This window comes from Poromitra crassiceps (genome assembly GCF_964638095.1).
Source record: "Poromitra crassiceps genome assembly, chromosome: 1".
In the NCBI taxonomy this organism is placed as follows: Eukaryota; Metazoa; Chordata; class Actinopteri; order Beryciformes; family Melamphaidae; genus Poromitra; species Poromitra crassiceps.
Window position 1 is genome coordinate 73,521,454 of NC_139623.1, and position 13,566 is coordinate 73,535,019.

The following is a 13,566-nucleotide window of genomic DNA, read 5'->3' on the forward strand; positions in this document are numbered from 1 at the left end:
TGACGATATTGTATCGATATAAAAAAAAAAAAAAAAAAAAAAATGCGTGCAGGCCATGCCATGCCAGACCACCGGGCATCTGCCCGAAGTGCCCGATGTTGCAGTCCGCGCCTGCAGTGGCGTATTGAGTCCAGAGAAGCTGTGGGGCCAAAACAAAACAAAAAAACACTGCATGTTTTACTTCCGGTGAGGTCAAGGAAAAGGTAGGAAAAGGAGTTAGACAATATATAGAAATATCGCAACATTCAATATATGGCAATATCGGCGATATCGCAATACTATCGTATCGTGACTCAAGTATCGTTTTAGTATCGTATCGTGGGCATCTGGTGATTCCCAGCCCTAATTAACTCATTGCAGCAGCTGTCCTGTAGTATTTCCTTGCACATTTAGGGGGATTCAGCACCATAACTGAGGGGTGAGTGTGCTTTGTCGTCAATTGTTTTGTACTTAAAACCTTCAAAATTTCTTAACCAACTACAAATATCATTTGTGAATGCAACAACAAATGTATTAATGCAATCAGTCAGAGCTCGTTGCTAGTTTAACAGTACAGCAGGTGTAGGTTTTAGGTAGCATCATTTATCAACTTGTCTTCAAAGAGTTTATAGGGGGAAGTTGAACAAATGTGTATTGTTATGCTGTACTGTAAAACTCCATTTAAATGGACATGACAGTTATCAGCATTGCCTCTTGTGTACAAAAACACACACACACACACACACACACACACACACACACACACACACACACACATCGAGTTACCTGGCTCAGGCTCGTCTGCACTTGCGTATGCTGCTGCAGCAGCACTACTGCAGCCAGCAGCTGCCATGTCCAGGAGAGGCTGGATTACCTCAATCTTGAACACCCCATTTTTCTGCCAGAGGTTCAACACACGCACTATCTTACTCTGCACAGGAAGAGGGGCAAGGAGGTAGAAGAAGGGGGCAACAGGGCGTGATTTAGGTAAGATCACTATTGGCATCAGAAGGGGCAAATACTTCAAAGCAAACATTGGCAGTATTTGTTACGACAACAGTACAGTCAACAACATAAATCATAGGGACGGGCAACGAATTTCAAATTTTCGAATAATCGTTTTTATTATTAAGATCGACGTTTATTATTGAAAGTCGAAAATCTTTTTTTTATTTTTTATATACATTTTATTTTTTACCCGCGCCTGTCTCTTTAAGAATGACACCGTTTGTCTATGTGTCTACAGTGCGCACTGGAGCAGCACAGCTCTGACAGTAGTAGCACCAGTGAGCAGCACCCTGGCTGCTCACCGGTGCTCAGTTACCATAAACTGCTCCGTTTATAGTCTTCAACTGTCTATATTACAGCAACACTCAGCCACAAGGAAAAGGTTTCAAGGCTTGTTATTGCATGAAGAAAAGCTGATATTCTGTCTACTGTTCCATGGCCATCTCGGCGCTACGCTAATGCTAACATTGCTAACGGCTAACGTAGGTCTGGCTGCCTAATGACAATAAGCGTGGCAAAGTCACCCCCTCTCCCTGTCCATCGGATTTCATCCGCCATTCATTTTACCATAGACCTGGCGTAAAATGCTTATAAAAATAATTTCGAATTTCAACGAAAAGTCGACTTTGGCCCAGCGAATTGCGACTACGGTAGTGTTTTTGCTAGAAATGCCCATGCCTAATAAATCATGCCAAATACATCATCACGTGGTCTGCATGGACACTTTATTCTTACCTTATCCTCCATGGGGCAGAGGCAGAGGTTCTCAAAGGTTCCAGTAATGTTTTTGGTGAACCTTGGGCCGAACACGTCCTTGTCTATACCGAACTGGTGTCTGGACTGTCTAACGATGGAGTCCACCACGTACAGGCCTGCCACCTTGTACTCAGGCTTACACTGGAGAGAGAGGAGCAGGAAAGCATATTATACTCAGAGCGTGCAAGTGCAACTGTTAGGGGATTTGTGAGGAGAAATGGGCTGACAAAGGAATTAAGAGGCTGCTGCTCACCTTTTTGACAAACTTTTCAACAATCTGGACGACATGCTTGTATAGCTGAGGAAGAGAAGAGGCAGGTGAGCATTTAAGCAAGCAGGCTTATTCATACATGGAATAAACTAGAGATCGACTGATAAGGTTTTTTTGTGACTGATACCAATTACCAATTTTAGAGAGGGGGGAAAACCACTGATAATTGATATGGCGGCCGATATAGTGAATTTTTGAGCTGGAATGAAAACAGACCTTTTTCTATGTGGATTGTGCACAGATATGACTATGCAAAGGTACAGTAACAATACAGAAGGCTGCTTTCTTAAACAAATGACTATTAAAGAATAGTTAAAATTATTAAACATTGTCAATGGATTATAGAAATGAACACTGAGAAAATAAAGAATACAAAAAAATGCTAAATAAACATCAGACAGACAGGCAGGCAGGTAGACAGACAGACAGACAGACAGACAGACAGAAAGACAGACAGACAGACAGACAGACAGACAGACAGACAGACAGACAGACAGAGACAGCTTTTGCCAAAATATAATCATGTCTGCTTCTCTGGCAAAATATGACTCCTCACCTGACTAACTTGTTGTATAATTTCCTTGATAATTCTAGATTTTGTTAATTTTATTGTTTAGTCTATAAACCGTACTATCATTTAATATTTTTTCTGTTCTTTCTTTTTCTTTTTTTCCTTTTTAAAATATATCTGTTGAAATTGATATGGGGGAGGTACCTTTATAAGCCATTTTTGGCTTCCAACCTCTCCTGCACAATGAGCAATTTTTTTTAAATGATTACTGTATGTTATGTATCTATGTGCAAATAAACAAACATAATCATAAAATCATCATCAGCATTTTATTGTGACATTATTAAAAGCCATTTGTCCTTAATTAGGCTACTTTTCATATACTGATAGTATAGACCCCTTATACAGCTGTCAACATTGGAGCTGCGCGCACATCGTGTAGGCAAAAAGCCATGAGGCCAGCATTGACAGAGACTGAGAACTGTGTAAAAGCCCCGCTGTCAGGACTGCTCTGTGCCCATCTGCGACACACAGTTAGATTTTAGTTTTAAAATGCACTTCTCGGCTTACTACCACAGCTTATCGCCTAGTGATAAGCAATGTTATGCATCAAAATTAACGTTGTTTAATGGGATATGTCTTACAGACCCATACGCACTGGCGCTGTCAATTGGCCAAGCCTAGTGGCCAGCAATACATATCGTGCATTCCTTTATAACTGGGGATAGCGTAGATAATTATTCTGTAACTTGCAAAGTTATATTGTTATGTTGATAATGCACACAACTCAATAATGACATTATGTAACGTTACTTGGTCGTTCTAACCGAGTGATGTGGCTGAGCAGCCTACAGTTTCAGGCAGCTTACCTGATTATGAAGAGCACTACAAAGTCGGGCATTTTTAATGATGTCCTCGTTCCAATCAGTTCAACTCAATAATGACATTATTTAACGTTACTTGGTTGTTAACTAACCGAGCGATGTGGCTGTTACTAGCAGCCTACTACAGCTTACCTGATATGAAATAAGCGAGCACTGCAAAGTCGGGCATTTTTAACGATTTCCTCTTTCGGCTTGCAACCAAAGACACCTACGGTTAGCATTAAAAACAGTATGAGTTGACGGGATTCGGTAAAACTTTAGTCCTTGCTTTGTTGATAGTGTAACAGACTGTTCAGTGTTGTGTTGTGTTCTATTGCGTGTGTGTGAGGCTGTGTATGTTCCCTCGAGTTGCGTAGAACAGGATATTTGGGGAGAAGCTTGTTATAACGTTACAGCCTGGCTCTATCGTTTATTATTTTATTAACCAAGTGTGAATAGGCGGACCCGAATACTCTGCTACAATAGCTTTCCGATTCTGGCATCCCACTGTACAACACGAAGACATGTCTTGCTCGAATAGTTTTCGGGCCACTGGGAAACTACTTGACAGGGCTGCGCGGAGTCTGTCTTTCTGCCTCCGTCTTGCGCATCTGACGCTGCTTGTTGTCATTGTGACGTAGGCGTATAAGGGGTCTATATACTGACAGTTTGTATTGTAACACTGTATTTACTCTGTAGCCTATGTTACAGTCTATGAACCTATGTAGTCTGTGAGGCTCTGTGTGTCCCTTCGGTGTTGCCATGCTCAGGTATTCACTTCCGGTTTAGGCATACGCACCAAGAGATTTCATCTTTTCGCCATTTATTTTCCCATAGACATTTCGTAAAATGCTTATACAAATAATTTTACTTTGTGAAACCAAGCGATTCAGCTATATTTAGAAACAGGAGAGACCATAGAACATTTCACTCAGACCAAAACTAAAATCAGTTTTTTTTTCTAGTTTTGGTCAGAGTTTAAATGTTCTATTGTCTCTCCTGTTTCTAAATATAGCTGAATCGTTTGGTTTGACTAAGTAAAACAATTTTATAAGCATTTTTCGAAATGTCTATCCACCTTATTTTTGAATGCCCCGCTGTAAAATGATTATGGGTACAAGGTCCGGTCTAGAACGTGACTGATTGTTGCAGCTGGTTAATGTTACTTGTTGGCAGAGTACTCAGCGCATTTCAAAAAAGTTGCTTGTCACAATGAAATAACACTTGTTTGACGACTTATTCTATCACATCCGCTAACCTGTTGCTCTTTGAACAAGTCGGATATTTATCGGCGAGATGTTTGGCCAAGCTGGACGTGATTGGCTCCCTTCGCCTGCAGCTTTGAAACGTTGTTTACAGACGGGCTGTGTTGTGTCCGTGTCAGCAACGTAACGGAGGAAGGGGGCTGGGAGGATTACACCAGAAGATAGCGGCCATATTTCACGTAAGGCATCATGGCAGCTAGAAATAAGGTGGGTGGGAAAATAAATGGCGGATGAAATCTCTTGGGTGTGCATGCGGCGCATGAAGCTGGAAGTGACGCCAACTTTAGCTCTCCCAGTACCTTTCGGCTGTTTACGTTGCTTCATTCTGAGAATATTGTGGAAGCCATTCCTACCTAGGCTAAGCTATAAGCTACGGGCGGTGTCATCTGATTCTCATCTCTTTTGTTGTTTTATTATGAAGTTACAAGTTAATAGGCGAACCCAAAGATGCTCGGTTACGGTATGCACTATGTTTGCCCGTAAATAGTTGACCAAACCTGTGAAGAGCTGCAGTTAACCTACGCTGCGTAACGTATCATCATGGAGTGAAAGAAAACATTAGGCAGCCGAAGCACATGGCTTATTAATATGGACAGCATTGGAAACTATTTGAACAGGGTAACTGGATTCAGTCGGACATTTTGCAGTTTTAAATCAGAGCACCGTGGACGTATGCAGTGGGACATTTGCAGTTTGGAGGAGCGCAGGGCCGTAACCAGGGTTCCGAAATAGGGGAGGTCCAGCAAAGGGAGGCGGATTCTAGGGAAAAAGATTTTAGGGGTTTTTTTCCCCTTTTTTAGCCATATTTAGATTAATATATCATTTTAAATCAACATTAGGATTATACTGTTGTGATGTCATTATTCAGTATATTCTCTTTCATGTCACCACCTGCTCAGCTCTCCTGTCAACATAATTGTAACTAACAAACACAAACTGTTTTAGCCAAATTCATATCAAAATGACACCTACAAACACAGGTACACAACCAAAGCCGTACACAACACACAAAGTCATCATCGATAATAAAAAAAAACATACAGAGGGACATTTATTTATTCCTGATAGGAACGATTGAAAAATAAAATAAAGTATATTATGTTGTTTTTAACACATTGACTGCCAGCCGTTTTTTTTTTGCTGTAGGTAGCTTTTGCCAAGCCGTTTTTTTGAGGATTCTGGCTCATTTTACAAGAGCCGAGGATTCTTTTCTGCTTGGAGTTTGTCAACACAAAGTTCACAAAAGTACTAATAGAATGTGTGCTTTCTCTGTCTAAAAGAGTTAGTTTGTAGAGTTAGTAGTTATGTAGATATTAGCCGTTGAGTACAGCATGGTTTTAGCGTCTGAGAGTGAAAGCTGAGATAATCGCAGTTTTGTGAAATTCAATCAAACAGGCAGAACAGTCACTTTAACCATTTATTTTTGGCATCAGTGAGAGATCAGACATCCAAACAATATAGTTCCGAACGCCCTCTCCTTCAACTCCTCCCTCCGTGGGCGTGTCTAGTGGCTTTCAGCCTGCGTTTGTCACAAGCGAGTGCTCTGCTGCTGGGAGTTTGAGCAGCCTCCCTCCCTGGCAGCGAGTGTGGATAGGTCTCACTCGTCTCTTGGGTTTGAGAGCCCCGATGAAGCCCCGTGCGACTCTAGGCTTTATGCTGCCCACACAGTCCATTTCTGGAACCCCCCACCGCAGCAGCGCGAAAGCGTCCCCGCCTACAGTATGAGAATGAGGCTCGTTCGTTTCTGACTGTAAAATCGCCAAGCCATTTCCTTGAGAATGGAGGAAGCAGCCGCGGGAGGCGGCTGCTTTTGGTTGACTTTCTCTCTGTCGGGAGAGGACCGTCGCCACCTAGCTGGTCGGTAAAATAGATTATACACATTCAATACTTCCAATATCTCCATAGGAGACGCGGGGGGCATTGATCCACGTAGCACCGTCAAAAAAAAAAAACGACGTATTAATACGTCAGTGGCAGTCAACGTGTTAACTTTACACCACCTCTTTTTGTTACTTATTGGGTCATGAAACTGAAACCATGCATATAGCCACCTGCATACCTGACTTCGGGAGCTTGGCAATTGGCATCATGCATGATTAGCCAGTAGCATCCCAACGTGTCACACAGGTAACATTACTTAAGAGACAGACTAGACACTTACTTTCTTGGTTGTTGCTAAAAAATCTGTCAGTGTCACTCACTGTCTGTCGTTCACTCGCTCACTGTCTCGCAGCTCGCTCACCCTCAATTATCTCGCCAGGCAGACAGACAGTCATCACTCACCACCATGCTGCTGCTCTCTCGGAATCAAGTTACCGCGGACGCGGCATCAGATGACTTCCTGCCTGACCTGCCTTTCGTTTCAAAATAAAAGCGATCCCGTGTTTTTCATTATTTTCCATGCAGATTGTTTTATTTTTTTCTCTTAAATATTAGGGGAGGTCCGGACCTCCCCGTCCTCATAGCTACTTACGGCCATGGAGGAGCGTGGACGTATCGCTTGCTAAAAGGACTAGATGCATTTGTAAACAGACTTTTGGTTCAGTTATTTACATCTGAGGATACATTGCTGCATGTGAAGATAGTCTGCTTTCATCCTACCTCGGTGCTGTCGTACTCCTCAAAGTAACGTTACAGGGTGAGAGCACTGGTTTCTGATGGTTTTTGAGCATGTTTAGACTGTATGACAAACTATAGCTGGCTTAACAGAGCTGTGCTGCAATGTCGAGAGTAGGGATGCACATTTTCCACAAATTCCGAAATTGATCATTGGTAACGTTAACTCATTCTCTGCCAAAGACGTACCCGGACGTACTTTTAACAATGGCGTTCTGTGCCAAAGACGTACTCGGACGTACTTTCATGTTTTGGCTGTTTACATTACATCAGACACTTTCCCAGCCTGTGACATTGTTTCAAGTCAAACTGATAAAAGGAACCCGCTAGTTTAGTATTTATGGTTGGAGCCTGTGGTCGAAACAGAGTCCGATCCAGAGTTCTCGGCTGGCGACGATGGCGAGGAAGACGCCAGCGTTTTTGTTATTGCTCCACGACGGAGCGCCATGGCGACTAGGCTCCCCTTCACAGACACAGATGAATCGGAGGAGGAGAAATGGGTGCCACTTGGAGAGAGCGATGACGATGGTAAAAAGTAGCCTATTTTTTGTATCGCGTTTGAGATGAAATGATCACACACACAACATTCGAGTATAATTGTCACGCATTGTTTATAACTTATGCCGCCGGCATGACTCGCTTCACGTTTCCTCTTGCCAGCTCTCCCTCTGGAGAGCTCTGCCACACTCAAGGGAGGGGGAATCACATGGATACGTCAAACGCGTCAAACCGCGTCACACACCCGTCCCCAGCAACCAAGGCAAAACATGTGTCACATAAACATTTCAAAGTTTACAGCACTAACGTAGCTATTGTGTGATCTTCTGTGCTAACGTTAGTTATGAGAGGTAACGTGACAGCAGGTAACGTTACAGCACTCGTTATTCCTGTGTGTGTGTGTGTGTGTGTGTGTGTGTGTGTGTATGAGAGAGAGAGAGAGAGAGAGAGTGTGTGAGTGTGACCACATAAGGGTTCGTTCCATTTGTTTATGCTTTTATCAAGCTAAGCTAAAAATCCACATGGCAACTGTAAAATACATTCTCTTATTTTTTATTTATTTATTTGGGAAAACAAATACTGTATATGTCTGATGTGTCACTGAGGCAAAAAATAAAAGGCTCAAAAGAGAGTTCTGCTTGAAACGGTGTCCTTCACTAAAAACCTCTTTTTCTCATATTTCTGTCCGAAGGAGGGCATTTTTAGTGAAAACAAGCTAACTTCCACTGCTTGTAACTAAACAAGGAAACATGGGAGAGTTTCAGTTTTTTACAAGGGGTAAGAAGAGAGTCTCTGCTTTATTGTGAGATATGTTGTGTAATTTTATTCCTAGCACAGAATATTCTGTGGGTCCTGGAAGATCAGGAAATATGCTCAAAATCCTGGCACTGGGAGCACACAGACCGAAATGACCCTGGCAGAGAATGAGTTAACGAGCAATCAATCGAGTAATTGTAATTAAAAATAAATTTTCCAAACCATACCAAATGCGTTTTTTCCTCAACTAGAACGACCGCAACGCGGACTTATGCCTCCGCCATTAGTTCATTTTTGAGTCCAAATCGCCATTTGAGGCAAATTGGAAGAAATTACGTCAAGGCGCTTCTGAGATGTTGCGTTCCAGAGCTTGGAAATTGGGTGTGTGAGGTCACAATGACCTTGAACTTTGACCACCAAAATGTAATCAGTTCATCCTTGAGTCCAAGTGGACGTTTGAGGCAAATTCGAAGAAATTCCATCAAGACATTCCTGAGATATGGCGTTAACAAGCTTGAAAATGGCATTCGAGAGGTCACAGTGAACGCACGTTGCTTTGTTTTGTTTGCGTAAATTTTCATATGCTCGAGTAAATCCTTAACGAGCGAGTAATCGAGCTTCGATTAATTGTGTGCATCCCTAGTTGAGAGTATTGTAAACGATGAATGCCAGAGCCTGCTCTGATCGACCCAAGCACGTTATTATATCCAGTAAAAAAAAAATCATAATGGCGCATATCGGCAAACATTGAAGCCGATACCGATATGACGTTTAACGCCAAATATTGGTGCCGATACATCGCTCTGTCTCTAGAATAAACTCTAAACAAACTGATCACATCAATAAAATCAAACATCAAAAAGATTGTCCCCAGTTGAAAATAGGGCTGTGCAATAAAATCGATACGGCAATATATCGCAATCCTTTCTTCTGCAATACTGTATCGATATTTCAGAAAGATATCGTGATATATCGCCATATCGATTTTTTGCACATCCGTGTGTTCAGTGACACAATAAGAATACTTTTTATTTCAGTGCGTTCAGTAACACACTCAACACTCAGTAGTTTTTTCTCACCACTCAGTTATCAATATAAAGTGATGTACCGGTACATATTATTACACTACCTGCGTGGTACACAGCGTGTTGTATTTTAGCTCGATTTTAAAATGTTCAGTAAATTATGTAGAGTATTGCAATATATCGCAATATGTATTGTATCGCAATGTATCGTGATACAATCGTATCGTGACCCATGTATCGTGATACGTATCGCATCGTATCGTGAGGTGCTTGCCAATACCCAGCCCTAGTTGAAAAGTATATGTGATGAACTGCCCCTTGACACAAAGGTATAACAAACAAGTCATTCTTACTTTCATAGCTTTTATGGCTGATTTGGTGATGGAGATCATCTTCGCCCGAGAGATGGGCGGCTTGGAGTCCATCAATGAGAATAACTACAGAGAAAGGAAAAAAAGAGTGAGATGGACAGTCAAGAGGTGAGGGGAGAGAGAGCAGACATTAGATTTGGCAGATTTGAATGAGTTGATGGCAGTCTTCTCTATCTGGTTTGTTTCCAACCTCTTATCCATATTCAAGAGCAACACATTCACATGACCAGCTTGAACCGAATGCTTTGGTGGCACTAGCACACGCACACAAACACACACACACACACACACACCCACACACAGTGGGGGGCTAGAACAAAACTAGCAGAACTCGACGTTTTGTACAATCACATTAACACTTTAGAGAAACGAGCACAACTCGCAATAGCTGCCACCAGATATGTGATGTCAGAGTGTGATGTCATCCACTCCATTGTGAAACTTGCCTCCCCCTCCCCTTTTTAGCCAATTGGCATGAACACAAACACAAACCTTCCTTCACACTCACTCACTCACACACACACACACACACACACGACCTCTACGGCAAATTTCAGCCTCCTGGGGTGGAAACTGTGCCTGCTAAATTAGGGATGGGACCGATCCGATATCGGGTGCCGATACTGACGTAATTCATGGATCTGATTTTGCCGATCCACGTGCCATGTGCTGCCCGATCCAGTTTTTACATGGCTCGCGCTCGCGCTGAATGAGCCCAAGTAACATGAGGCACGCCTCTGTTCCAGTCTCCAAAAAATCCATTCCACAGTTGCAGATCGCTAGCCTGTAGCTAGTAGCAGCCAGGCCGGCTGCAGCACTGTGTCTGGCTGTACACAGAGCTCAGCTGAGCCCACTGGGCTAACGTAATATGCCCGTGGCGTGGAGATATGAAATAGTAGATACACGGACAACTTCTCACTAATCCATTTAGCCTTCGTGTTGACCGCCGGAAGTTTACTCTGCATCCCGGAGTCACTCCTCGAGTGTCTCCTTTCGGCTTGTGTTGTCTGTCTCTTTGGCTGCTGGTTTTCAGACAACACAACGGAGCGTCCGCCCCTCAGAACTAGAGGTCGACCGATTAATCGGCCGGCCGATTAATTGGGGCCGATTATTGGCATTTTTAATTAATCGTCATCGCCCTCTGCCTTGCTCACAAGGCCGATTTTTTATTACAATTATTGTTATTATTATTATTATTATTATTATTATTATTATTATTAGGGGTTCAAGCCCTGAAGGGGCTGAAACCCTATTGTTTTTCACCCGGTTTATTATTATTCTCGTTATTATTGTTCATCTGCCCCGACGCAAATTCCCGTGAGTTGGTAAATGGTAGAGACCTGACATTTGGCCCAATGACAGATATTGTTGGCTGGTAGCTGCTCAAGAAAGATTTTTCGAATCGGCCTGAAGGTGGCGCTATAATCGACGGTTTTACGTTAAAGGCCATAACTTCCACGCCGTTGGTCCGATTTTCAAACTTTTTTTTTCCAGATGTTCAGGTGGACCTGCTCTACAAATTTGCCATAAGGACCCTCAATGTCCGCCTGGAAAGTTTTTGAGATATTTGGAAAAGTTTGGAAAACACATTTTTGACATCTCCTCCTAGACCGTTGGACCGATTTGCACCACCATCGCCAGGAAGCATCTATGGAGCAAGCTCTACAATCGTGATTGGTGGATTTTTGAAAGCTACTTTAGTTTTGGAGATATTGATCGTTAAAGTTGAGAGGGGCGTGGCCTCACAGCTAAATTGTCATAACTTCATGACCGATTAAGGAATCTTCACGAAACTTGCAGGAGGTCTTCGGAGACCATCCCAGACCATGTGTGTCAAATTTGGTGCAATTCCACCAAAAGGGGGCGCCATAAACGCCAGAAATGGGCGTGGCTTAACATAAAAAAGGCTGTAACTCCACACCTGTTTGTCCAATGATCGCGAAACTTGGCAGATATATCAAGGAGGATGTCCTAGTCAGAATCAGAAGGTTTGTCATCTGCGCAAGGCTTGAACCCCGCCCATCGCCGCTTGCGGCTATATTTATTATTGTTATTGTTATTATTATTATTTAGCGGGAGTTCCTATCTGGAAGAAACTAACATTGTAGTGTTAAACTCCACGGAGAAAGGCCGGTTTACAAGTATTTACAGTGTGGCTGCTCACCCCTCCCCTTTCACCCCTCCCCCTTCCTTGGCTTTGGGATAGCTGCGGTCGGTCTGTTCAAAGAAGGAGTTGGGAGTCCTCACTTACTCTGATACATGCTTGCTAGATCTTAAACTAAGAAAACTATGGTAAGATTCACACTCCTAGCTTTCAAAGCTCAACATATACTCTCACTCACTCTTATAAGTTTACTGTCTGTAACGTTAACATTGATTGCGGTCCGCAATTTGCGGGGGGACGCATGTCATTAGAAACTGAAACAACCAGACGCAAGCCAGTTCAAGCGACGAGTCATTCGTTTACAGCAGGTTGCATTAATGTGGGTTAGAGATTCAACAAGGGGGAGTCCAAAAGCTAGCGTTAACGCTACTTGTCAACAGTGTTTTGCTGAAGGAACAGCTTCCTAGTAGTAGGCTAAATAGCTCCGTGTGTGTGTGCGTGCGTGCTTGCATGTGTGTTTACTGTTTAATGAGATAGCGTAGCATTCCTCCTATACAGTCTACCCGAGCCTGTCAAACGTTCATACAAACGTAACATACGAAAACATGTCTTGGGACAGTTGTTATTTAATGCGTGAAAACGTTTTGAGCTCATGCAACCTGCTGTAAATAATGTTGGATTGACTCGTCGCAGACGGACGATTGGACTGGCTTGCGTCTACGTTATGTTGTCATTCTTATCAACCCGAGCGTTTCACAGTAGGCTACATGCATCCCCCCTGGCTGCAATCATATCGTTACAGACAGTAAACGTATAAGAGTTAGTGAGAGTATATAGGCTATCGAGCTTTGAAAGCTAGGAATGTGAGTCTTCTCATGCACTCATGAGCCTACTGTAATGGTTTCCTCACTCACCTCACCATCATCTTTTGCAAACACACTTCTCCCATCAAATGACAGCAAATCTAAACAGTTACATTATTATTATTATTGTTAATGTATATAACAGTGCATGAATGAATTCTCTGACATACTGCTCTCTCACTATAGCCTACCAGTCACTACTGAAATCTATACCGCATAACCCAATGTATTTTTCTATTTAATAAAAAGAATAATCAGAAACATGTTACTGTACTGGCTATTGGCTAAGATAACATCTTATATTAGATGTAGGCCTACAGTAGGCTATAATGTTATATTCGATTTTCAATGTGCATGAATGGATAATGGAAATCTAGGCTACTAGATTTATTTAAAAAAAATACCAACAGAAGAATATTGCAGGAGATTTTGGCACATTTTTTGGGGGCGCTACCCACACGTTTAGCTGTGTGTTTCTCATTCCACGAATGCACAATCCTTACAAGTTGTACCCCGTTGTAAAGGTGACTAATCAGGCTTTCCAACGATATAAAATACAATACCAATTGGTATTATTAAAGGGGAGAAATAATTGAGCGAAAATAACGTTTCCGAACTTTTTTTGAGGAGTTTATTTTAATCGTATTTTATCGAATGAAAAAAACTAAAATAATCGGCAT

At 42.4% G+C, this 13,566-nt stretch overlaps 1 protein-coding gene across 1 annotated transcript in view; it reads right to left on the reverse strand.

Moving 5' to 3' along the window:
* scaf4a (SR-related CTD-associated factor 4a) overlaps positions 1-13,566 on the reverse strand; it is a gene marked incomplete at its 3' end in the record, with an annotated part of 45,527 nt that overhangs the window by 26,733 nt on the left and 5,228 nt on the right. Inside the window, exons 2-5 of the mRNA XM_083656489.1 lie at positions 9,902-9,985; positions 1,997-2,041; positions 1,723-1,884; positions 766-910 (exon numbers count right to left, since the gene is read on the reverse strand). Coding sequence (XP_083512615.1) covers positions 766-910; positions 1,723-1,884; positions 1,997-2,041; positions 9,902-9,985 — 436 coding nt within the window. The remainder of the gene's footprint in view (positions 1-765; positions 911-1,722; positions 1,885-1,996; positions 2,042-9,901; positions 9,986-13,566) is intronic.